At 39.3% G+C, this 27059-nt stretch overlaps 1 protein-coding gene across 3 annotated transcripts in view; it reads right to left on the bottom strand.

The window, feature by feature from the left end:
- LOC122827162 (aryl hydrocarbon receptor-like) overlaps positions 1-13523 on the bottom strand; it is a 39301-nt gene extending 25778 nt beyond the window's left edge. For all 3 annotated transcript variants that reach the window (XM_044109776.1, XM_044109777.1, XM_044109778.1), the window contains exons 1-2: positions 13058-13523; positions 6193-6380 (exon numbers count right to left, since the gene is read on the bottom strand). In XM_044109776.1, coding sequence (XP_043965711.1) covers positions 6193-6380; positions 13058-13116 — 247 coding nt within the window. In that variant the 5' untranslated portion in view covers positions 13117-13523. The remainder of the gene's footprint in view (positions 1-6192; positions 6381-13057) is intronic.
- Between the last annotated feature and the right edge of the window lie 13536 nt (positions 13524-27059).

Genomic DNA, 27059 nt, shown 5'->3' with positions numbered 1-27059 from the left:
GATTCTCAATGGATAATAAAAAAACTGTCGTATAAAATGATCTGGAGATTTAAGAGCCAATAAGCACCTTTTAAATCAGTGCTGGCTGCGGCTGCAGGCCTGCGTGTTTCTGCTGCTCTTCCTCACATGCCTCTGCAGGTTTCTGCACGACGCCCGGCTGCCGTGTTTGGCTCCTCTGAGCCGAGGGTCTGCAGGTCCGATGCTATCACCCACTTCTCCGCACACACACCTCCATCACTCACATTACCACAGGAATAAAGCGCCTCCACCTCTCCTCCCTTCCCCTGTTTTATTCTGTTGACAGAACCGGTTTGCCGCAGTCGTTTAAAGGTCTTCTTATTGGACTTTGTCTCCTCTGCCAATACAAATATTGATGTACAGACTCCAGCAAAAACCAGTTCTGCCTTTTTCTTTTCTTAATCCTCTTCCTCTTCCTCTGCCCTGAACAATAGGCCACACTGGATGAAGTTCCTTCAGCAACCAACAAATGAACGAACAATAAACCGAGAAAACAAATTGATAGGGAGAATAGAAATTTCTAAGAACAGCTTTTGTTGATATTTTGGTGAGAGTCTGTAAAAGTCTGGAGTCATTCCTCATTTATTTCAATTTGATTTTTTAACAGTATGAGAGCATTTTTTTAAAGGGTCAACTTTAAAACAAGGAAGCAGATCAAATCAGACCTCAAATCTGAAAGTTGTGATCTGGAGAAAAGCTAAACGATCCATCTAACATACTGGAAAATAAAATATATATATATTACGGAAAAGGAAGGCTGGGGTTTGAAAAGTCAGTAATACGTCAACAGCAACTGGTCTCATACTCAATAACCAATGCAGAAATGAGTAAAAAGTTGGACTATTGGCTGTTTTTAATGAAAATCAGATCCAGAGAGAAGTTTATCTAGCGTTTGATATTTTGGCCCAAAGATGCTGCTCAGTTTATAAACGCTGTCCGGTTGGACAGTATCACCAACTTAACACCTGCTGGCAGCAATTGGAAATGTGTTTGGGTCTCAAAGAGTGTTCAGGAACCTGGAAGGAAGGATGTTTGGTTTGCTGTAGAAACGCAGATCACAATGGAGAAGATCAAACATGAAGAAACAAACCTCTGAACGATTCCTGAATCAACTCAGACATGTTCACTGACAGCTATTTCACGTATTTGCATTTCAGTTTGTTGGAGATGAGTTAATTTGTTTTCTGGCTAGTAAAGTGCGTTGCCACTTACGCCCCCGTCCTACTTCCTGTTTTAATCGTGAACAAACCCGCCTTGATTCTTCCTCCCAACCCTTGTGAGCTGTAAAAATCTACCAGAGTGCAGACAGTATCCCCCTCACAGCATGCATCTGCTTTAATTTCTGTGTGAGAAAGAAGCCGACATGTGACGGCCGTGGCAGCCGTCCAGCAACTCAGCAGTTTACCAGCAGGGAAGCCACTCAGCTGACCTCTGATCTGGAAAAAGTCCCTAATATTCCTGGGCTTCTATAACCGGCATGAATCCTGAGACCAGAATCACTTCAGTGTGGCTCAAGCAACTGCTGCGCTGAAAATGGTTGGTGTTTATGTAACGCCTGCTCCAAACCGGGCTGTTTGCATCTGTTGACACCTCATGACAGCCTGTCAGTCAAAGAGCAGGGAAAAGCAGAAGTGGAAGCACAGTGGGGACACTGTGTTCACACACACACACCCATACACACCACTCCTTTGTGTTTGTCTTTAAATGAGCAACACAAGTGAGCAGTTTTCTAAAATCAGTTTGAAAAAGTTGAATGTTTTTATCAGTGAGAAGGAAATCATGACAACAAAGAGCCGACCTCCATCTGGAAACCTCGTGAGCGAGAACGAGGAAGGGTGTGTGGAGAAAATCAACGCTCAACAAAGAGAAAAAAATGTGTGTACACAGAACTGAGAGTGTGGGTTTCCTAATGCGCAGGGAAGGAGGGAAGTTCAGCTGAGCTATTAAAAGACCACAAATTACAACTCAAGGCAGCTAGAAACATCCTCAGCGCCGCAACCAGCACTTCAGAGGCGACCCGATCCGACCCGATCCGATCCGCTCGTCTCCACACACTGCTGTTATCCTGCTCATGGTGGAGGTGTTTGCTAAATCCAGAATCTGTCGATCCGTGTTGTCCTGCTTCAGCCATCTGATCAGTTTAATGACCGGCCTGCTGAAGATGTGTTTTTACATCTTTTATATTATCCATATTTCCGGTATTCTGGTCGCTCCGTGGTCAGATTTCCACTCTGGGTTTTGTTTTTTGTTTGTTTTTTGCCATCCCACATCCTGCTCTCTCAGTCACTCAGTGAAGTCCAAAGTTTTTTTCATCAAGGCCAAAAACATTTGGAGAATCCAATGACCAGGTTTTGTCTGAAAAGATTTACGTCTGAAGACATCAATTGTTTTTATCTCTGTAATAACATTATAAACAGACTATATTTTGAAAAAAGCAAAGCAGTTTTCCATCGTTGCTGTATTAAGTGACCAGGATTTATTTCTTTTTCTTTTCTTTACTTTCCACAAAGGTTTGCCATCACTTGCTGGATTTAACAAAGTGCAATTAATGACAACAGAAACGGTGTTAATAGAAGAACATTTTTGTTGACTTCTTTGTCTTTTAGCTTCTTTGCATATTTTTAAAATATTTCACATTCATTTGTTTGTGTGGAACATGTTTGTCTCTTTTTGTTTGCTTTATGCATCATCTGAGACGTTTAGGCATCTTTTTCCGTTCCTGGTCATTTTATGTTCTTCCTGAAGATTTCTATAAGTTTCTTTGATTAGTCATGAGTTAAATTTTCTTTTTGTCGCTTTGTTCGATTTTTGTATTTTTTAGTTGTTTCCGGTTTTAATTAACCATATTTTACATTATTGCTATTCTTTCTGGTTTGTTTGGGATCATTTGTCATCGATGTCTTTCTAACTTCATCTCTTTCCGTTTCTTCTTTCTCCTTTGTCCTGTCGGTATGTGGGTCGCATCTGACTTTTCTCTGGTTGTGCTGTAGGTGTGAAATGTTTCCATCCTTTAGCAGCTGATGCACATTTCTGGAACAGGTTTGGTGAGTGTGTTGGAATATTTTTGTCTCTTACTGGTTGTTTGCCTCCTTGTTTTTGAAGATATTTTATGTCTTTCTGGCAAGTTTCAATCTGTTTTTTGCTCTTTTCTGCAAACTTTTGAAACATTTTTGATTCATTTCTGATTGTTCATCTGATGAGGAACATCCTTTAGAGTTTCTCGATGTTTTCTCTGTATTTGCTGCTGTGTTGTGACTCTTTGTGTCCTCTTTGAGTACAAGGGTCAGTTACAGTTGGACCCTCTGGGGCCCCTGTTGTTGTCCTTGTTTAGTAATCCATCCTAGGGCGTGGTGCGTGTGTTTAGATAACACATGAACAGTGTGTCCTGCAGCAGGTCTCATGGTGTGTAGGTCATCTACCAGGCTGTTTCTAGTAGTGAAGTCGTTCAAGTGAGTCTTTCCGGTCACCAGAAAGAAGACAGACGGAGACAGTGAGGATAGAACAGAGCTCTGTCTGAACATGAAGGAGGTCTGCCTCAGAAACTGGAACAATGGCTGCGTTGTGAGCTTTGGATGTGAGATCAAACCCTCGGGTGTTTCCCAGAAGCCCCCAGTCCCCAACCTGCAGCTCCGACTCACACTCGGGGACAAGTCGGAGACATGGAGGACACAAAGGATGGACCGAGAGCTCCTCTTTCTGCAGCGAACGCTGGCGCCTTCCCATGAGCCTTCACACAACCAAGGTTTCGCCTTCGGACAGCCTCACCATTGAGACGCATGTGAAGGCTACGCTGTCGACCTGTGGCGTTAAACATGGAGGCCGTTTACAGCTCTAAGTGCTGAAACAGTGTGTGGAAAATATGCAGCGTTCCCCTGATGCCAAGGCTGAGTTTACCCTCCGGAGGACCAAAGCACTTCCTGCCTCGTTACTGTCCTGGTCCCTCATCGCTAACTGGGGTCCTGACAAGCATCAAGAAACAGGAGGGGGAGGGGGACAAGCCAGGAAGACATGGGAACGTCTTCAACACTCATGATACTTTCTGGAACTTTCCCAGAATTTACAGATTACATTCTGGACCTGACAGTCCTGCAGGTGACATTTCCAAAAGTTAAACGTCACTTTGAATAATTAGCAAATTACTTTTTCTGAAACGGTTTAAATATTTTGATCTTTTTCCAGAATTTACCTAAACTTACAAGTTACTTTCCAAAACTTATAGGTTACTTTCTAGATCTTACAGGTCACATTTACAGAATTTAACAATTTTTTAAAATAAATATTACAGAATCTGGTTTTTGACTTTATTTAACTGTGTGAAACTTGTAGTTTTTCTTTTCAAACTTCTGTAATTTTCCAAAACTTTGACAAAACTTAATTATTGCTTTCCAAAACTTGAATGTAACTGAGAAAAAGTAGTTTATATATCTTATGTGACAAATCTGTAAGTTTAGTGAAATCTACCTCCAGACTTTTGTCAGACTTTTTAAACGTAACATATATTTTGCTAAATAACCTGTAAGCTGTGGGTAAAGTTAACCTCAAAGTTCTTGATAACCCTGGAAGATTTAGTTCCTTTTTATTGGATTATGATGTTTGTTTCTGATAAAAGATTAGACAAACATCTCTTAAAGGATAATAAAACCGTACAAAGTGTTAAATCTGTGGAGGAGTCACATCCAGTCAAATAATCCGAAAAAAATCCTGAACTCCATCAGAGCTTCATAAACTTAATTTTCTGAAGTGACTTTCAGCTGTTTAAAGTCTGATGTTTTATTGTTTTCTGTTAAATCTGACCTTGTCCTTTCATCTGGTCCACCTTGAATTGTTTCCTGCCTTTAATGTCTGCTTTTATTTGACTCTTTGAGGGTCTTAAAAGCTCCCATGTGGCATCAAACGTACAGGGGAGGGAATGTACCTGCAGAATAATAACTTATGGCAGAAAATTATTGTCATTTCACCTCCACACATCCAGACAGAGAGCCGTGACTGCAGCAGCCCACAGTGCTGCAGCGCCTGCATGAGCCGCGGCGTCGCCCTGACGGTAACCAGAAACCCTGCCAATAATTGATGATCCCGAGGCAACAGAGCTGGCTGTGCGTTTCCCTTGGCAACGGGTCGCGAGAGGAGAGAACCAAGACCCAAGAGGTTCTGTTTTGCAGAGGATGGGGCGTTAGTCTTCAGAGTGAAGAACAAAAACTCCCGTTGATGCAGCAGCGGTTTCATTTTTCTGTGATGTGGTCATGCTTCACCTCCTCCAATCACCATCTGCTTCTCTGCAGCACAAATATCTGCAACCGGACGGTTTTAATCATGTTTCAGACGGCAGGCCGCCTCCTCTGCCTCCACCTCACACCTGCCGCCGCTGAGGAGGCCAGATTTAAATGTACGGCGAGCCAGAGGGGTCAGATTTAGCTCTGCTCCGGCTTCGCCTGTATGTGACATGAGCAGCAGAACAAAGTCAGGAAGTTTCCTGGAAACTCAGCAGCCAAACCCTCCATGATCTTTGGACGACACGCGATGATGACAGAAATAGAGGAGGTTTTACTTTCAAATAAATAATCAGCTGAGCCCCGGAGGACACATTTGTCTTTTCAGAAGGAGTTAGAAAGTATCGTTCTTCCTCTGCTTCGCTAACAAAACAAACACTTCCTCTGCTTTACCTCTTATCCAAGAAAGCAGCTCCAGCTTTCTTGGAAAAGATCTGGATTCAGTTTCTTCTACACGCCACAAACACAAAATCTAACCAAGTATTTCTGTCTAGTTTCTGGAGGAAATGTTTTAGTACAACTGAACTTAAAAGCTACTTTTTAGCAAGATATAGAAGTTTGTTTTAAGACAATAATTCCTTAATGTTGATGAAAGTGTTTTGACTTATAGGAAGTACTTTTTCATCTACATTAAGGAATGATTTACTAAAAACAAGCTCCTATGCAACTGAAAAATTACTTGTAAGTTAGTTTTGTCTTTTTTAAAGTGTACCAAGATGTTTGCAGAAACCAGACAGGAATATTTAGTGAGATGTTGTGTTTTTACAGTGCACTGCAGACCATTTTTAAAATGAACACCAACATAACCATGAAAGTCATAACACGGATTCTCAGTTTTATTTAGATCTGGGCTTTGACTAGACCACCCACTGCATCTCAGGCTGCGTTCTGCTGACCCAACACTCACCATTAAAGAAGCTCTTGACCTTGAGGTAGCCGACGCTGAGCCGCAGCACCGACAGCTTGTCAAGTCGCGCCCGCACCTCCTCCGGGAACGGCAGCAGGCTGGTGAGCTTGTCCAGCTCTCCGTTGAGGCGGTCCCGGTGGCGTTTGGACGGGTTGGACTTGGCGCCGTCGGGCGGAGGTGGCTTGGGCCTGCGGACAGAGAGACGAGCAGCAGTGAGAGTCCGCTCGGTTCCCACATCAGAGCAGATCGACTCTCCACTGGGAGCCGGAGGTCAGCTTTGACTGAGAAAGACCAGAATGAGCGCTGAAGGTGCAACTGAAGCGGACGTCTGCCTGCGTCTGAGATCCACAGCTGCTTCTAATCGTCGCTTCGCTGCAGGAGGGAAAACATGCAAAACCATACAGACGAGAACTGGGGGCATCGTTCATCATTTATGGCGATAAATCTCAATACATGGTGAGAATTTTGATTCAGTCTCATGATTAATTAATGTCAGATTTATTAGTTTTACTATTTTCTCCGATTTCATTCAATAAAGCATCAATAAGTAATAACAGGCTTTGGCCCTCTTGCTGCCCTTATCAGTTTAAAATCACACACCGCCTCAGCTCTCCGCAGGGAGGCTGCTTCAGGCCCGGTTACCATGGGAACCAGGTGAGCGGGAATGAGGTCAGCTGTTTTCCAGGACTTGTTTACCGCCTCCTGACAGAGAGCAGATCCAGAAGCTGAGCATTATCTGCTCATTATGAACTGGCTCTTTAAATCTCCATGGCAACCACAACACGCACGCCTTCCTTTAAAGACAAGAAAATATATAAAACAGATTTCTCTCAAGCTTTGGCTGGGTTGTATGTGACCCTTGACCTCACAGCTACAGGTGGGGCTCACACAGAGGTAAATCAGCTTCAGAGGAGAACGCTCTGAAGGGGTCAGAGGTCAACTGAGGCTGCAGCAGAGCAACAAGTTCAGCAAGATGTTAGTGGGAGGAACTCAAAATCCATGAACCCGTTAGCTGTTATGCCAAAACAGATTCAACTTTTTTAGTTGACAAAAAAAAACACAAAACTCCTCAAAAAGAAGAGAAAAGCTAAATAAGTTAAGACAGAAATAAACATACATTAAAAAATGTAAATCTTAAAAATTTAGGAAAAAAATACCAGAAATATTCAAGTAATTTCAGAGTAGTAATTGTCACTATGCTAAACCTGAACCTGAAAATAAATAAAAAAATATCTTTTATTTACTTCAAATTTTTTACTTTTGACAGTAAACTGTGTTTTGTGAGACGCTGTAACTGAATGAAGCTTTCTGACATTAAATATTCATATGAAGAGAAGAGATGATGAGAGAGAGAGCTGCTGTAATAAAATCAACCATTGTTTCAATCTCAAACAAAAACAGATGAAATAATCGCCATGGAGACGTTTTGAAACGTCTTAAATCTCAGACAGGAGATCTGAGTCTTACTGTTACTCAGAGTTTCTCAACTGGTTGCCAAAGTTTAGAAATCATGTTTTCACATGATAAGTTTCTTCTGACTTCACCGTTTGATCCAGAGACCTGCTGTTACTAGAACAAACTGGCCACCTACCGACGGTGCATTCACTGGCTGACAAAAGATGGGAATTCTCTGCTTCCACTGGTTAAGCTCATCAACCAGTTTTAAAATGGTTGATGAGAGTGTATTTTATCATCCATGATCATCTGATTCTGCCAAAATAAAAGGCGCAACAAATATTGGCATTGATGTCGGTAGCGGACGATTTTATGAGAGAAATCGATTATTAAATCAAGTGCCGCAAAGATCTGAGAATCAGGACAGAGCAGTGAGTTGGATATAGGAATTGGGGGATGTGGAGAGACAATGCCGGTCAGAACCTGAGCAGAACTGAAGTGTTTTTGTCACTAGCTGTCAACTACCACACAGGTTAGGTCTTTAACTCTACATTTCTCCTCCAGAATAAATAATTCACAATGTGTCACACACTCTGTCTCGTGTGCAGCATTAAAATGTGTATTTGTGTAAAATAAATGTCTAAAAGTGTCCTTTCCTGTCTTGTTAATAAGACATCTGTTTCAAATAAAACTGTGGTGCTCGACATATCTGGAATCAAGGCGAGATGACTATCGCTGCATTCCTGACGGCGTTCCCTGTAAGAACAATGAGCAGCCAGTGTTGTTGCTCCTCATCTTATCGAGCAGATCTGTCCTGGAAGGGGCGTGTGAGCTGAAGAAAACGCTCTGCATTATACGGGAGTGTGTGTATGTGTGTGTGTGTGCATGCGTGTGTGTGTGTTTTAGACTTGAACAAACTCTCTCCTGCGCTTTCACAAAGGCACTTTGTCCGTGACGGGGCAGTAGCACCTTTTCAGAACAATAGAAACTAAACACGGTGTTCTCTGCTGCAGTTATGATCCAGAAGCAACAGGAGGATCATTTGAGCTCATATCAGAAAACAGCACACCTGAACCAATAAAATACCTGCAGCCCAAAACTCAGAGTATCACAAATATCAGCAACAATAACACATACTGGCTATAGTCGTGCACCAACAGTTTGTTGATGATATAATGCATCTATTTACAGAAAAACATGGAGACTATGTGAGGAATTTATTGGTTTTCCAGAATAAAAGCATCCAAATAGTTTCTGCTTTACTGGCTGCTGCTTTAAAAGCAAAGTGAACTCAGAAAAGGTTAAACTGTCTTTAAAACCTCTGTTCAAATCCTCAACACATCGCCTTCCTTTTTTATAGCATCAGCTCTTAAGCACAAAGAGTCCTTTTTGCTTGTGTTTGGTCAGAAAGCTGAGGGCCTGATTTCCATCACATGTCAGTCATGAGAGACAGGGAGACGCTGCGTCTGCTGCAGCTGTCCCTTCACTTAACACATTACACTCACTGCAGCGTGACCTCACCACAAACCCAAACCAAACACCAGCGTCTGACCGCCGGGCTGCACAAGAACCCGCTCCAATCAGCTGTTGAAAACAGGACAGCGCAGGACGTTTATTAGAAATGTAAACCAAGAAGTTTTCATACCTTATCTTATCTGAGAGAAGTGCTGCAATAAAAGCAAACAAGTTGCTTCCTCCTCTGACCTGAATCTTATTTTTGTGACTAATTGTGTTGTTTTGCAGAGTTCTATGTGTTTGCAAAATGAAAACAGCAGATAAGTATTACAAAAGAGGCTGATTTTAATGTGGCTGAGGTCTGTGGTTAATCTGGGTAAACCGCATTTGTTCACAGACAATAAAACCCAGCAGACGTCACGTGACGCATCCGTAAAACAATCAGTACCATTCTGGATCAGGTGCTAAGCGAACCTGTAAACACCTGCACAGATACTGGGCTCTACACCACTGGATCCCCTCAAACAGAAACACACACACACACACACACACACACACACACACACCTCTGCTTTACCTGCATGCACACAGCATTCAGAAAGTCCCAGTGACTCTTTTGGAGTCTTTCCAAGCCAATAAAATCTTGTCTGGAGCAGAATCACTGATCTCACCTTTGACATAAAGAACACACTCGTTAAAGTGTTGCAGTGAAAACACCTGGATGGAAACACATCTGTAGCTGGAGCAACTTCAAGAAACATCAAACCTTTCAGCTCAGTAAAGTGAACTGTTTCCTTCAATGTCCTGCTTTTGTTGCTTTGTATAAACCGTCCAGTAAGCGTCAGATTATACCTCCTTAATAATAATAATAAGTCTGACTCAGTGAACCTCTGATAAACTCATATTATTAAACTTTGACCTCTTCTAGTAACAACCTCAGTCTCACCTTCTTGTCCAACATCAGTGTCCGACCTCAACAATAGGCTCAAAGAAAAAGGGTTAAAAATCTGTGGGAAGCCTTCACACACACACACACACACACACACACGTAACCACAACCAATAAATGTGGTTAATGCAACTTTATTGTGTTTAAATCATGGCAGAAATACTTCAGCAGCTTCTTTCTCCTCCAGATGGACTGGATTGATTCTAAATGACAAACCAAGCTTCTTATCTGTGTAAAGGACAGAAAAGTCCGCTGTCAGAGAGGAAGTGAGTGAGCAACCTCAGAAGTATTCAGCTGCTGTGATGAATGTGTGGGAGGAAGCAGAGCAGCCTGCAGAGCCGTGACCTCAGCCTCCAACACGTTAGGGATGAACTTTCACACCGTCTGCCACATCTGGAGCCTCCACCTGCAACCGGGTGTCTGTTCAGGCTTCACCTTTCTGCTCCACAATGCTGGTGTATTTACTCGCACAGAAATCACCACAAATGGAAACTTTTCTGCTCATGTTAGAGCGAGTGAGCACAGAACTCACCCAACCAGCTCCATTTCCCTACAAATAAAGAAAGATAAACTCCCTGGGAGCCACTTTTCCTTAAAACTCTGAACATGGCAGACTTATGTAACGTTTGCGTGACACAAAACTATGTTAATTTGAGTCAAGGGAGGGAAGAAACCCCCCCCTAACAAAACACACAAAGACATAAGGAAAGACAGGAAAAAAAGTATGTTGTGGCAGTCAGAGGAGGAGGAGAAAAATAGTGAGGGAGTCTCAGATTACGCCATCCTCCCGCTCTCCCTCCTCCCTCGTGGAAACATTGCGTGAGAGCGCTCTCGCTGCACGTCCTGATTATGATTAATGCAGGTAGCGCCACACACACACTGAAACCGCGGTTCTGGATGGGGTTCTGCCACGAATCTGCGCTCAGACTTTTCAGAGCGGCTCGCGTTTGCTCTGCTTTTGTTGAGAAGTTGAACTATAAACCATTTAGATGAGAGAGGAGGAAACAGAAAAGGGTTAAAGCAGCCTGGAGCGGCTGGAGGACGGCTAAAAATGACTTTTATTACACTCTGAGAGGCTGATGTGGTTTTATTTCTGCACATCGATCCCTCATTTTGGTCCATATCAGGGTTACCAACAACTATCTGTTGCTTTGTAGCATTTTGTTCATTAATAAGGAAAAACTTTAAAGTTATGAATATTTAGCAATAAGAAAACATAATTTCCTTGTTATTAAAACACAACAAAACAGTCTGGGTTCAAATTTATGTAAGAAACTGTTTATTTTAATCCTCAAGGAGACAAATCAACTTTAAGTTTGGTTGATTTAATTCATTGTTTGGTTAAAAATATTAGTCTTGTTATTTTCTGATCCACATTTGACTACAGTGGACCTACGTCTCTTTAAGGGTTCAGTATTCACAAAATTTGCTGATTTTTCTCTGAAATATTCTAAGAGACTCAATTCTACTAACATACTATATAATCCAGGAACATCATTCATTTCCTTGGTGATGACTGTAGATGTTAGTTGTGTTAAGATGCATATTAATCCAAAGTTGCGTAAATGTGACATTTAAACTATCAAAACAGGCAGTTACAAGGTCTAACGTATCCACTGAGGGTCCACTGTAATGTGCGAGTTCTGGATATCAGGATAAAGCTGGAAAAATGTTTAACAAAACACCAAAGTTTGTGTTTTTATAACTTTAATATACTTACACAGCATCATTTTAGACCAAAACCAAATTATTCAAACCAAAAAGACGGATCAGAAATAGAAAATCCTGATTAGCTGGCCTGAAAAACACAAAATTTAAATCCTCTCTGAACGAATAATCAAACAGAGAAACAGTTTTAGAGATTTTTCATAAATCTCTGACATGCTGCAACAAATTGATTCCTTCTGGTGCAAACCTAGAACATCTTCTAGAAAAACTTTAAAGAGAAGTACAGAAACTAAAGCACTGAATAATCAATGTATCCAAAGCTGCACGTTACCCTTTGACCACTGCACCAAAGTAAAGATGCTTGGCCCGTAATATGCAGCATATCAGCACAACCACCTCAAACCAACTGGGAAGCATGGTGGTGGAGGGGTGGTACTGTGGGCTTGTTTTGCAGCAACAGGACATTTCTGCTCCAACCAAACAGGTCAAACACAAACACAGCAGCGAACATGGTACAGAGTCCTCCAACGAGGTTTACGTCAGACGCTGGCATGTCACCTGGCTGTGGTGTGTTTGACAGAAAAACAAGTCAAATCTGTTTACATAAGAAGAACCAGCGGCCATATTGGCTTATTGAAGCAGCATGTGAGGCAAATCCAAAACCAGAGGTTAGAACAACAACTGAACAGAGGACCACCACCAAATGGGCTTCAATACTGGCTCCTTATGTTCAACAGAGGATTACTTTAAGTGTTTATGGGTTTCCTGAAATCAATACAGGGTCGACAGAGTTCACATTCACCCAATGAGCAAATCTATTGACAATGCTGCAGCAGAGGAAGGAGATGTGTGTGGATGTGGGCGTCTGGTTGTTAACAAAGAGATCCAGTTACTTAATTCGGACAAAATTCACCTGAAATATTCAAGGTTCATCTCACATTACGCTCACGGACCCTTCAGAGAGTCCTCAGAGGGGAAATCCAGAGAAAAACACAAACATGTTTGCTTTCATAACTAGAAAACCAAGAAGGTTTCCCCTTAAAATGCGGAACCCAGCCATGTGGGGATAAATGGATCGAAATGATGGTTGGGATATTTCCCAACGTCACAACACACAGAGTACAGCAAGGTTTATTACAGCTGTATAACTCTGTAACAACAGGCTGCAATGCTCTGACTGAACTGGATGTGTTTGCAAAGCTGCAACTTCTTGTTTTGAAAATTCAAACACATATAAACACAGATTTTAGAGGAATGTTGTTATTTAAACAATCAGATTCACTTCCTTAGTAGCCCAAAAAAGCATAAAAACTGGGAAAATATGTTTAAATGACCATTATTAGAAGGTAACCAGTTGTTAATAAAACAATTTAGCGAAGTTATTCTTCAGTCAACTTACGTTTTCTGCACCGGCTTCTTCCGTTTCTTCATCGCGTACTGCGCCGTGCTCGGCAACATGGTGAGGCAACGCAACAAAGTCCAAATAAGAAAAAAGTAGAACTATCCAGACTTTAAAAATACTTTAACACGTCCAAACCGGTTCGGAAAAGGTACATTCCCCGAAAAAAAATCAAAAGGAAACCAATAATAACAGCGAAAAAGTAGGGGAATACTCGACGGTTACGAATACTCTGGTACAGCTCGCCTTGTTTGTTGCGGACCACGGAGACTTTTCCGGACTTTTCTAGCTACGCCGACATGGCAAGAGGTAGCAAACCGTCGTAACTTGTCATGTTTGGGTTATTCGAGCGTTTCCACTCCGGTATCATCCGAAAAAAAGTCCGAACTTTGAGCAGTTTAAAGGGTTCCCTCGGAGGGCTTCACCGAGAAGACCTCTGACTGCAGCGGCGGCGCCCCCGTTGTGATTTGATGGAGCGGAGCAGCGGCGTAATGTGTGTCACTGTAACGTCAGAGCGGAAATATTTAAGGTAGACCGACCACAGCCGCACAGGGACTACACAGGCGCTATCTATGTGGAAGACCTTAAGAAGAGTTTTGTAACAATCGCACTTGGACAACTGTTCAACTTCGAAAATCTATACTTTCATAATAATAAAAACCTTAATTAATGTGTAAATAAATAGTTATAGCTTATATGTAGTACAAATCGTTCTTACTTTAGGTTTTTGTCACACTTAAAGCTGCTGTATGTAACTTTTATTTTCAAAAAAAGTTTTTTTTACATATTTGCGAAAACTATCACCATGTTGTGACAGTATAATATGAAACAGATAATCTGAGAAAAGGTCTTCCTCCCTGGGCTGCTCTTGCAATCTGAAGAAATGCACCGCTCTGGTCAAAAACAACCACTCAGAGCCAGGAGGAGGGTCTTAGCGCTGTCAATCACCTTTGTGAACATGTTGCTACATGTGGATAAATAACTTACTTGCCATCATCGGTAGCCATGTTAACGTGTCTTAGCATTCACAATAGGTTCTGATGACAGGGAGACGCTACAATGTATCAGAGAGCAAGATGGGCATGATTGACAGCACTAAGGCCTGCCTCCTGGCTCTGATTGGTTGTTTCTAGATAGCATTGGGAGCACTGGAAGAAGGCAGCCAAGCTTCATTTTGTTTTCACAGATTATCTGTCTCACTATAGTATACTGTCATAACATAGTGAGAGTTTCAACAAATAAATATATAAATGTTTTAAGCTCATCCTAACAAAAATATGAATCAATGATGCAAAAAGTAGTTTTCAAATGTCTTAACTTTAGTCATAAAATCATAAATTAATTAAAAACTACCTCTTGTCATTACTGTTTTGTATTTATTGAATTGTTTGATGATTTGAAACATTTCAGTGGAACAAAAAAAATCCATAGATGTACTTCTTTCAGCACCTAAATTAAAATAATTAACTGATACTTTTAAACAATAACAGTATTAGTCCAAAGTGGAGATGTTTAGTCCTAATGCACAGCTCTGTTTGAGAAAACCAAACCCATCATGCCAAAAGGCGGTGGATTTTTGTATAATTCACAAATTTAAACAGTTTTGCCAGCTGTTTTGCTGAAATGAGCAATTCCTTCATAAGATAGTGATATTAACTAGATGTTTCCTGTCACTGGTTGAGCTAAAACATCCAGGAAATGAGTCCTTCTTTCTGGGGACAATCAGCAGGTGAAGACTGAATGTCTTCCCCTGTGGCTGAACTCTTCCTGCGCTGGCTCGAGGTTTGCAATCACGAGGTGCCTGCTCATATTTATTTAATGTTTGGGTCGTTTGGCAGTCACTCACAGTATCCTCCTACGCTCTGTTACACTGAGGTGCGCTGGCTTCTACAAAGCTATAAATGTGAAGGATTCCTGTGACGTTCCTTTTATTCAGTGCAGCCAAAGTTGGTGTGATATATCACTGTTTTTGTTGAGAGAAACCTGCTTCAGCACGCCAAAGACTAAATTTACAAAACCAAAAGGCAGACAGTCTCATATCTTGGGACTTTCAGGGTGAAAAACAAGAACCTTGATATTCGCTAGTCCTCACACCTGACATGTGTGAAGTAGTTTTTGCTTGTTTCTGATTCAAGACACCTTGTAGTGATGACTCAGGTGGTGTAATGTTGCAGGTATTCAATACTGTAAAAGAAGAATTATCACATATCAGGATGCAAACAGTCCTGACAGAAAAACTTGTGCAAACAAAGACGGCAAATATGTGCAAAAATCAATAAGAAGACAGAAGAGAAAGCAGCGATAACATCCGGTCAGTGGACTCAAACTGACCAAGCTGCCAGCTGTTTATCCAGAAAACTAAGGCAGTCCGAGGCAGACGGTTGTGGTGTGATGTCTGCTTCGCTACAGAACACACAGAGATGCAATGAAAGGCGCTGAACCAGAAACAACCTTGAGATAATTTGTGCTTTGGGAGTTGATGGCCTTATAACATTAACGACCAACCAAGGTACAAACATATTGTCATTAACCAAACGAGCAAAAAACACTACAAGGGAAAAGAGGGAACAGATGGAAGAAGCGATGAATCAGGTGATGACAGGAACCAGGAAGAGCTTGGACTGGAGGAAGAGTCACGTTCAGGACCTGGTTGTTGAAACCTCCTCCAGCTCCCTCCTGTAGGTTGTGGGTCTATCCAGAGGGGATTTCCTCTAACTCCTTCATGCTGGTCCAATCATGTCAAAGGATCCCCAGTCAGGGGACCAGGAGCTCAGCAGTAAGGACACCAGGACATCCCAGGCTCCAGGAGGGTTCCCAGGATTCTGCTCTCTGGGTAAGGAATCAGGTTTTCTCTGTTCTTAGTGATTGAGGAAAGTTTAAAACTTCAAAACACATGACTTCAGGAAGCAATCGTCTCTCAATCACCAGAGGTCCAGAGTACCAAAGGAGAACCCACACATGCATGGGGAGGACAGTGCTACCTACCGCACCACTGTCCAGTCAAATTATTTTTCAAATAATTAGAAATAAATTCATACTTTTCTGAATATTTTCATCATTTCTGTCTTTAAAGTGGCTTCATTGGTCACTGGTGGGTGAAATCTGCTGACATGGAAATTTCACGCAGGAACTGAAACTTTAAGATTCAAAGATCTGTTTAGTAATGTAAATTTCTTCAAATGAAGAAGAAACTTTCGCCCTTCCAGTTTCAGTTTTGCTGCTGCGCTGAAGGAAACCCTGGTCACAAATCTTGACAAAGCTGAGTGATCTGGACAGCTCAAGCTTTTAAACCATCTTTTCCCGTAATTAGAGCAAATAAAAGTTCTTACAGGAATAAGTAAAGTCTTCGGCTGACAGAGAGGCTGAAGTTTTCCTCTGATCAGAGTTTGTCCCTGGATTTGGGAATCTGCCTGTTTCTTGTTGCCGGGATTAACTGTACAGAGAGCAGAGCTGTCTGAGAGCCAGCAGTCTTTGTTTCCCATCATTAGCCGCCCAGATCCATGACTAAACGGCACTATTTCAAACACTGGCAGCACCAAAATGTTAACTTTCCACTGTGCCACCGCAGACCACCGCAGCATTTTATTGCGACATGCAGAGGTGGCATTTACATGGCAGTAAAAGCTCCAGTAGGTCTGGGAACAACTTGTTAATTATCTCCAACGTAAAGCTGCTGAGGCTTCTCATCAACGGCTTTTTGTCAATGCTCATCAATTTCAAGAAAAGGTAATCTAGTTATTCCAGGAAAAATGTAATTGTTGATTATTCAGCTGTATCCAATCTGCTGAGCGGCTGGAACGGCTTTAGAGTTTTGTTTGGCCAGAACATTTTCTCCTTGATGGTTCTTTGTGCCTTTGTTTTTGACATTCAGTTATGTATTATATTGATTCATGTTTAGCTGTAGTTTTTCTTATTCTATCATTTTGTATTAATTCATTCTGTGGATTGGACTTAGAGGATCCAGTAATCACCTCTCCAGCGTTTCTGAGCCAGCCAGTTTGCTGTTCACACCCATAATTCCTTCTGTACGTTTTGCTTAGTTTTCCAATAAATCTATTTCCTGTAACCAGCAGTGGACGATCCTGGCTGTAGATGTCCGGCTTCTTGAATGCAAAGGAATTTAGGTCAAATAACTAAATACAAGACCTTGAATAAAATCCATTGCTTTAAAGTGGTAGAGTCGTTTAACTCTCTTTGGTCCACTTCACATGTCCTGAATTTACTTTCACATAGCATTGACTGTTTTTATGCAGCCTGCAAAAAGCTGAAGATCTGCTCCGTATTAAAAGTAAACCTCAGGCTGGTGTCGTATGAAACATTTTTTTAAACCAATGTTTGTGTTTTCTGAACTGCCAACTCATCTCTGCTGCTTTGTGTTCGGTTTATAAAACAAACGATGGAAATGTGGAGCAACTTTCCAGACTCACAACGTCTCAAATTAACTTCTAGAAATGAAGTTGGTGAATCGGGATGTGATTGTAGGTTGTTGAAGCAGCGGGCCGGTCCTGGTTCTGACCCGATGAACAGAAAACCCAGCAGGATGAAAATCTGATTGAACCACTGGTTCAGCCAGGCTGCTGGTAAATTAACAGCAGATGTTGCTGAGTTTGGATGTTGAGTTTCAAGTCGGATTGGACTTTATTCCTGAGCAACAAAGACAGCATTTTATCTAATGTTATCACATAAATAGGAAATATAGTTCCTACTTTGACCTTAATGTTATCAAAAAGGTCATTTCAATTAAATTAGGAAAAGTCAGGAAATAGGTGCCCATTTTCAACAGTGAAACTCAATTAATTGCATGTTGCAGGTTGTTTATATCAGTGTTGGGATATTTTTGGAAAGAGTTCAGCTAAATGGATTACTTACTAGTGATTTGTTCAAAAATGAAGACTGTGTGTCTACAATATCCCAACGTCTGGCGAAGGAATATTTTTAAAGATCAAACTTTGAGGATGAATTATTATTGAATTATTTACAAACTGAAGTCTAGAAAAAAACAACACATAATGAGTTAAACCTGCAAAATATTAGAATTTACTTTGTTTAAGTTTACTTATTTTTTCCATCTGGTTTGTCAAGAAGGAAACCAAAAAAGTAATAAACCTTTTAAAATATATTTCTACAAATTAGCATGTTAACTTGCTAGCAAGTTTGACTTTAGCATTTGATGTGAAGTAAACCTGAGGTTTACCATTTATCTAATGTTACCCTACGAGTCGCACGTTAGCATTAGCTCTGCTACCAAACTAGCTAAAGATGGTTATTAACTTAAAATATGGTTAAAAAAAGACACAAAATCTTTGTTATTACTTCAATATGTTGATACTTTCCGTTATTGCACATCTCAGAAATATTCAGACAGACTATAGATGGAGTTTCTTCAGTTGATACGTTAAAATAAAAGGAAACAGACATGAATCTTTGGGCAGCAGGATGTAGAATATTAAAATTTGTAATTTTTTCCCCCTCATCTTTTTCTTGTATGATGCTTTATTTGTGTGTTAATTATTTATGCAGACAATGCATCCAAGACAGGAAAAGTTGCATCTTTTTGGCCCCTTTAGCTTCCCATAACTGGGTGGCAGATGGTTGTTAGCCTTAAAGCTACAGTTCAGTTTATGACGTGATGTTCTGTTCAGGTACCGGTCTGAATAACCACTGTTCAACTTTCCGAGTTATCAGAGAAAAAACAGTTGCATGTGAATTTGGATGAGCCTTTCAAGTCTGCTGGATGCAAATCCAAATCAGAAGATATTCAAATGGTTCTGAAATGGAGAGGGAAGCTTTCAGGTTTCCACTGTTTGGTTCAGAACGACTTCCTCTTCATTCAGGATGAATTTGCACCAAAACGGAAAGTTTTCATTCCAAGTACAAGATCAGGATGTAGTTTCAATGACATGTTTTAAAAAATCCAATGAATCAGGTTGGATATGATCTGAATTTTGCAAATTCTTGTTACTTACTTCCACTATTTCATAGCTATGAACCTGATCAAAGAGGATAGTTTGAATAAAACCTTTTGCGTAATCTGACTAAAATATCCACAGGATACAGAAATCTTACTAAAACCACAACATTTATATAGAATTGTAGCTTATAAATTATGACTAAAATAATTACATGTTAGCAATAGAACCAGATTCCTCCTGCTAGCAGATGTGTGTGTCAACATGTTATGTGTTTTACTATGAAACATGTAAAAACATCTGGATTTGATGAGCAGATTTCAGCCGCAGCAGCTGATTCTGATGGTATGAAAGGATCGTTTACAATCTTTTGCAGATTGTAAACAACTGGCAGAGTGATGCAGGAGTTTTAAAGTTTAGCAAACATCTCCACAAAAACATAAAACTCACTCCAAAACTCTACATTTTTGGCCATGAAGAGACATTTTGTGTTGCTTTTTACTTTATTAACTCCTTAGTGAATATAATCTACTAGGATTAGTCATAAATGTAATCATTTATCATTTGTAAATTTATTGTTATTGCCTGGGAAATGTAAGTTATTCTTCCTTCTGAATTGATTTTAGAAAAGCTTTTTCTAACTGAAACTATTATTTTATGGATGTTTTACAGATTAATGTAGCCTTTAAAACAGTTTTATTCTAAGAAAGGCAGTAGCTAACACGGACTGGTAATGAAAAATAAAAGCAAACTTACAAATAGTGAGAAGAATAGAAAGGGAAGCAGGGAGGAATGGGATCCAGCAGGAGAATCCATCAGCCAGTTAATGAAAGTTTAAAACTGGGAGAAACGGGAGCAGCTGAGAGTGGAGACCTGGCAGGCAGACTGAGGGAGAGCAAAGACAGGGAAGTTAAATACAATAAATAATGATACCTGGGTTTAGCATAATAGAAACACAACCCAAAATAACCCCAGGATATGACAGAAAATCCCAAAGAGATTAAAACCCAGGACTTTCTTGAGCTCCAAATCCTTCTAGACCACTTTGAAAATGTTTTTATTCAGCAAAACATGACGTAGGTCATTATTTGTAGGTACCACACAAAAAATGAGCATAAAAAATGATTAAATTATGGCATAAAATAGATGGAGAAGCTGCAGTTTGGAGATTCTTGGGGAAAAAAATAAGACAGAAAAGTACTCAGATGTTTGAAATGTTCCGAAAGCTGAAATAACTCGATGCTGTTGGATCAAAATTTTACCAAACTGTGAAACAACCTCCCAGCTGGACGTTAATGTGTCAGCGTGAAAGTTTCCATCATCCAGCGCAAAGCTGTTCTTGTGCTCTGTGGGAAAACGTCTTTGTTTGGTGATTCTGAAATCTGATGCACTTCTGGAATTCCTGATGCGGAGAACGATATTCCGGAAACAGAAATGTGAGAAAATTCACAGCTCAGAGTCAGACACAGATAAACCAAAACATCTGATCTCCTGCTGGTGTGAAAACATCTCAGCTTCTTCCTCAGTCAAACCCAGAAACAGAAAAATAAATCATTTATGGGGAATAGCACATATTTTATCCTCCCATTTCATTCCTGGGATATCAAACCGCCGGCTGCATCAGAGCCGCAGCGTTTTCATTATTTCTGATTCAAATATGTGGAAAGAAAACCAGACGAGCGTCAGAGAGTTTAGTCAGAACAAACCGAAGAGGAAAGAGGAAAATGCAGAGCTGTTCTGGTTCCTACTGGTCTTACTGGTTCTGTTATGGGCAGCTCCCAGTAGGAGACTGAGCTTCGTCCTGGAAAACAAAACTTCATGTCATTTCTGTAAGGCTGCAACTATTAATTTAGTTATGGATTAATGTAATAATTGGATTTTTAAAAATGAAAACATTCATTTTCAAAACTAAAGTTTATTAATATTACTTAAAAATAGTTTTTAAAAAACCATATTATTATTTATCGCAATAATTTCTGGGACAATTTTTGTTGAACAAAATTTATCATGATGGCTCATATGTGGAAAACTCAGCATTTCTGCTTTAATACTGATTAATAAAAAACTTTTTAAATATAATTTGAAACAATTTATATCCCACTTTTGTAGAATATATTTAACCTTAAATGCAAAATGTAAATATGTTTTGTACAGTTTTGGCTTCATTACTGCTCAGAATATGTTGTTTTTTTCAGCAAATGTCCTTTTTTTGAGTCTGTAAACTCCAGTTAACAATTACTTGAGTTGACAATTAGTGATCAATTAATTATGATTTATTGTTTCTGTCCTAGATTCTGGAAGAGTTTCCAGAAAGTTATGGATCTTGAATCCATCAGGTTGATGAACTACAATGACTTTAGTTTTTGGGATGTTCTGCTTCCAACATGTCGTTGTTTTGGGAGTTTTGGTGAGAATCTGTCTTGGTTTTCATAACTTCTGACTCATCGGATTAAACAATGTAGTCAAAAACAAGATGGCGTCACCGCGGTTCCAAGAACTGGAGAAATATTAGGTCATTTTTTACATGATTCATGATCAACTGAGCACACCAAGAACTGCCAGCAACTTCCAGGAATAGTTTTCTGTTTCTCTAATTACTGGAGAAACTTCTGGACCTCTCTTCTTTAAAACAAAGCCTCCTTAATGTAGAGGCCTGGACTTTGACTAGACCGGAGGTAAGCAACCCTTACGGTCCGAGGCCCATTTTTTATTCAGTGAAGCTCAATAAAACTCTAGTAGAGCCACAAATGTTTCATGACAAATATTTACAACAGGAAATCTGTTGTGATTTTTGAAGAACCATATTTTATTTATTTATGTATGCATAAAAGTTTTGATAAAATATGATGTATATATATATTTTTTTATTAGCTGTTGATATTATGTAAAAAAAAATGCAATTAAACCTCACATGATTTCCAACCTAGTGATGAGAAATAAATCTGCATAAATAGTTACTAACCCTAAACCATGCATTTATTTTATTTTTATGTAAAAACTGTATTTAATTACTTATTAAATTTTAATCCAGTTATTAGGAGCTGTTGTGGAAGCTATGTTTCCAGAACAACAGGTTGCAAACTTGGACTAGACCACTGTAACAACAACTGTTTTCTTTTTCAGCCATTTTGTAGTAAACCTGTATGGAGTGCAATTAGGGACAAAATTAAGAAAATTACTCACCCAGCAGTGCTACTGATCTGATCAATGATATCTTGGCATCAGTAACAAAACGTCCACTGCTAGCCACTCCAACGCACTTTCGTTAGCATTGGAGTGGCTAACGGTTAGCATGTTTAGTCCTGTAAAAAAAAGTATGTCAATGGATGTAATTTATGTCTTTTGCTAGTATAATATGTGAACCATTTTTCTTAAGAATTATTTTTAAAAAGTGAAAATTCCAGCCCGCATGCTACTCATGCTAACATGCTAACAGACAGCAGAAGCAGATCAAAAACTGATCATCTTACATAAAATATAACACAAAAAATCTGAAGGACAAAATACCAACTGGAGATAAATCAGTCAAATTAGAAGATTGATACATTTTTATTATTGTTTATATATCTTTTTGTTGCTTACCTTTTCTGATTTGTAGGTTTATTTTTTTATAAATTAGTTTGATTAATGACAAGTTTACTCTTTGATGCTAGTTGAAAAGAAATTAATGAACTCCTGAGATTTTAAGTGTAAAATATAAATTTATTGAATGAGAAAAGAAGGTACATAATATAATACTGATGCATGTATCAACTGGACAGTTATAAGTGGAGTCAGATGGAAATTTAAAGAGGTTAAAGAGGAAATTAAAAGCAGCTTTTTCAGTCCTTTTCAGAGTTTTTGACTGCAGCAGTTGTGCTGAAAATTCCTTGCTGATGTCTTCCCATCCTGGCATCGCGTTAAAAACAACAGACTCGTCACGTCAAACTTTTAGCTACTGTGTCAAAGCTGAAAGAAAAACAACATTCGGGTTCATCACGGCAATTAGTCCCGTTTGACCTCGAAGGCATGACTCACTCTGAGTCTGAGAGCAAAACCGTTTGGCAGCCGGGTCTGTCAGCGAAGTACACACTCGTGCAAACACTCCCCCTCCGAATGAGAGTCGGTGAGGATCGTTCTCACGCAACGCCTCGGCTCTCCTCGCATTCACTGGGAGTGTGTTTCACCCGCTGTCTCAAGATCCTGGGACGGAGCGAGCCAGCCCAGACTGTTTTTACCCCCGCAACACACACACACACACACACACACACACACACACACACACACAGCCAGAATGGGATTCTGCTCGCCATCTGGGACTGATTAGCATCCATACTTTCCAACAACAACACACACACACGCTTTAAAGGATGTGATGACGGCTTAAACCCAGTCACCTCTTGAAAACATCTCCGTTCTGAACTCTCAGATCATTTCCTATGAACGGCTTTGGCGCGGCGTTTTGTGCCACTCCTCGTTTCCTCAAATCACCGTCAAGAAGGTGGAGAAAGAAGAGTTTACACAGCGCCACAAAAACAACATTAGCAGCAAAAGCCTCTTTGCGTGACTAAGAGGCAGCAGGTGGATGGAAGAAGGTTCAAAACAAAATTTTGAAATTCATACAAGAATCTGGAAAAACAAGGATTAAAATATTTATTTCTAGGCAACAACCAGCAGAAATACAAACATCCACTTAAATTATTAAACGGCAGATAAAAACAGAGAGGAAACTGAACACAAATGGGAGCAAATATCAACAACTAGATAAAAAGAAATGTTTTTTCAAAATGGCTGCCAAACGTACTAAACAAACTTAAACTACAACTCCCAGCAGAGATTAAAACATTTACCAAGATGGATGTACAGTATATAAATATTATTAATTACAATGAACATGCATGGTTTTCACAGCAGAATGCTAATGATGCTAATTGCTAATATTAGCTTCAGGTCTACCAGCAACAGTTATCTTTCTAAACGGCCACACGTTAAAAAAATCAATAAATGGATCAAAAATTATATTTTAAGTGTTAGTTTTGTTCCTGAAGTGTTGCTTTTCTACGTTCCTCTTGCAGTCAGCTGTGCTGCGCTGCTAATGTTACATCAATAAAAGAAGGAGAGGTTTTCTCAGAAATATACAATGAACTTTGACCTTTGGCTTGAGGAGCCACAGCTCTAATATTCTTAAACCAAATAGAAAACAGTCAAGCTAAAACTGAAATGTAAATAAACTAATGAAGTGTCTGTTTCCATGACAACAAGACTGTAAAGTAAAATAGCTTTTTAGAGTTCAGATGCTTAACAATTTGTTGACTCTTAAATAAAGACCAAGGTTATGAATTTTGACATTATTTGATTTTTTTAGACTAAAGGTTGAGGAGGAAACAGCTGAAAAACGATCTGGAATTACAGTTACAGAATAAAGCTTATTAGTTTTCCTGAGAGTTGTATGAAAGTTTGGAGAATGTCAACAGGATTAATACATTTCTTTCTGAAGCTCATGCTTTTCACAGCGTTTAATGATCTTGTGGGGAATTAGTCGCTGCCAAAACTTTGGTCTTGTGGAAAACACGGCGGCAAAGCTGCTGGGAAATAACCCGGCTCTGCAGGAAACCTTACCGTCAGTCCCATCTCTGGTTTCTCTCTTCAAAGAAAACTCGACTCGCTTGTTGTTTTTGGCTGCGGCTGATCTGCTGTCAGGGACAAAACTGTGAGCTCAACAATTTGACAAACAAGTTTTTGAGTCGCAGATTCATAATCTTCATGCTGTGGGCTAAAAAAGTGAACGACCCAAACCGCAGCCTGGACAACATTATGACCTCTGCTTAGATTAGATGATAATTATAAATTTACTAATAGAAAAACATCTCTATGAATTTTTAAATCTTGACACATATGTACAGAACTTATAAACAGAAAGTAAAGATTTTCAGTTCAGTTTTATTTCCTCGTCCTCCTCCAGTGTTGATGCTAACAAATATTCCCAAAGTTTACCACAAAATTTGTGATTAAAATCTTAATGGATTTGATGTTCAAACATAAATCGGATCTCTCTAAAACAGCGGTTTCAAATTCATTTTGGTTCATATTAAAATCATTAATGTCCTCAAAGGCCAGAAAATGTTGATAAAACCTCTTAGTAAATTGCTAAAATATGCCTCCGCGCCACCAGGGGGCCCCCAAGAGCATCACTTATTCATTTATTATTTTGTACCGTAAAGATTGCACACTTTCACTTTTTTCCACATCTGTTCCAAATTTTTAAAACAAAGTCGTTTATATAAACTTGCTAACTTGTTTACTGTAAATTCATTGTCTGCAGATTTTACTTTTAAATAGTTAAATTAATATGGAAAACAAAATAACATAATTAATTAGAGCATTTTTGGTTGTTTGCTCCTGTAAGGTAGCAAACTTTACATGACAGTACCATGTAAGTAATTACAAAATATGCTAATTAGCGTTGCCTCTAAATGATGAAGTACGTGGTGTTGTCATGTTAGTGCAGGGGACCTAATTTAAATTTCTTTAGGGCCCCAAAAAACCTTGAACCGTCCCTGCGTTAAAGTATTAATGAAAAGCTGCACTATTAAAGAGAACTTCTTCAAATTAATAAAATGGAATATCTTTTCAAACTGATGTAATTTGGTTGCATAAGAATCAAATCCATTTTGTTTTGATTGATAAAGAAAACATTTAAGCAAAATGTTTCTTTGTTCTTTTTTAAGGTGTTTTTATGCATCTCTCAAATGTATAGGCCACATAAAAACCACTGGAGGGCCGGATTTGGCCCCCAAACCTCGAATAAATCTTCAGTGGATCATTGCAGGAATTTAAAAAGTGAATATTTGGTGAATTTTACCTTTTAAAAATCAGGAGTCTTCAGATTTTGGTTGATTTGACTCTTCAGCAGAAAGTCCTCAAGTCTGGCAGCGAGTCGTTCATTGGATGCAGGTGTGATAATGTCACACCTAGAAGGTCAAGAACAGAGTGTAAAGATGAAATTTGTTTATAAACTCAACAATTTGTTGCAAAACTGTTGCTGAAATTTGTGATTTTATTTATGATTTTCTTTCTTTAGCCTTCAGAAACGTGCAAAAAAATTCTATTGTAAAGATAATAAAACCAATAAACTTGATTTTTATACAGAAAGAATCTTTTAAATTATTTCATTTGCACTGAAGGCTGGTGGTTGGCAGTTCAATTCCCATCCTGAAGGTTATCATTGAGATTACAAAACATTTAGCTTTCTGAAATGATAGTGATGGCTAAACTGTTTAAATAAAGAGCTTTATTTACTAGATCAACTGTTTCTGAAATGTTTTTATTTATATTTTAATAAAAAATATAATGCTTGGGCCGGATTGTTCAAATAACTGTTAAGGATTTGTGATAAATAAGTTTATTCTGAGTGAATCTAATTCAGGAATGTCAGTTTGTTGAATTTAATCCAAATCCTTATGTTCATTAATTATCAGCATTCATCTATTTTAAAATCAATGCTGTTAAAGTGAATGTAAACTTCTGAATTTGAGAAAATCAGATTTTCATCCCTTTTATTTTCACAAGCTTCACAATTATTTGTTGTGAACTTTATATTCTTCAGATTTATGTTTTGGCTTCAGTCTTACATTTAAGTATAGATACTGAAGTGAAAGTATGTGACACAGAAAGCAGCTGAGATTCATTGTTGATGTTTTTTTCTGCAGTTTTACTTTCTCTTAACACCAGAGTGTGGCAGGTTTCTGCAGCTGTTCTAAACATATGAACTAAATAGTGACCCACTCTAATTATACTGCTTTTCTGATCAAATAATTAGAAAATTAAATGTGTTATGTGAACAGGAAATGTTGCAATAATTCATGTGTGTAGTAATTTAATACACAGATGAATTCACGTAGAAGGCAATGCAGATCATGTAAATTGTGTGGCAGTTTCTATTTGTGGATTTCAGTGTGTAATTCCAGCTTATGACCACAGGAGGGCAGTAGAGGAACGGAGTTTCTGACAAAAAAATATAACTTTTAAAGCAGATCAGGGCGATTTCTGCCATCTGGAGGACATAAAAGGTAACTACAGCTGTAATTAAGATTTGAATTGTTTTTAAGGCAGAC

The sequence above is a fragment of the Gambusia affinis genome, linkage group LG24 (assembly GCF_019740435.1).
Source record: "Gambusia affinis linkage group LG24, SWU_Gaff_1.0, whole genome shotgun sequence".
In the NCBI taxonomy this organism is placed as follows: domain Eukaryota; kingdom Metazoa; phylum Chordata; class Actinopteri; order Cyprinodontiformes; family Poeciliidae; genus Gambusia; species Gambusia affinis.
Note: the sequence above shows the minus strand (reverse complement) of the source record. Positions and strands in the feature narration are given on the sequence as shown.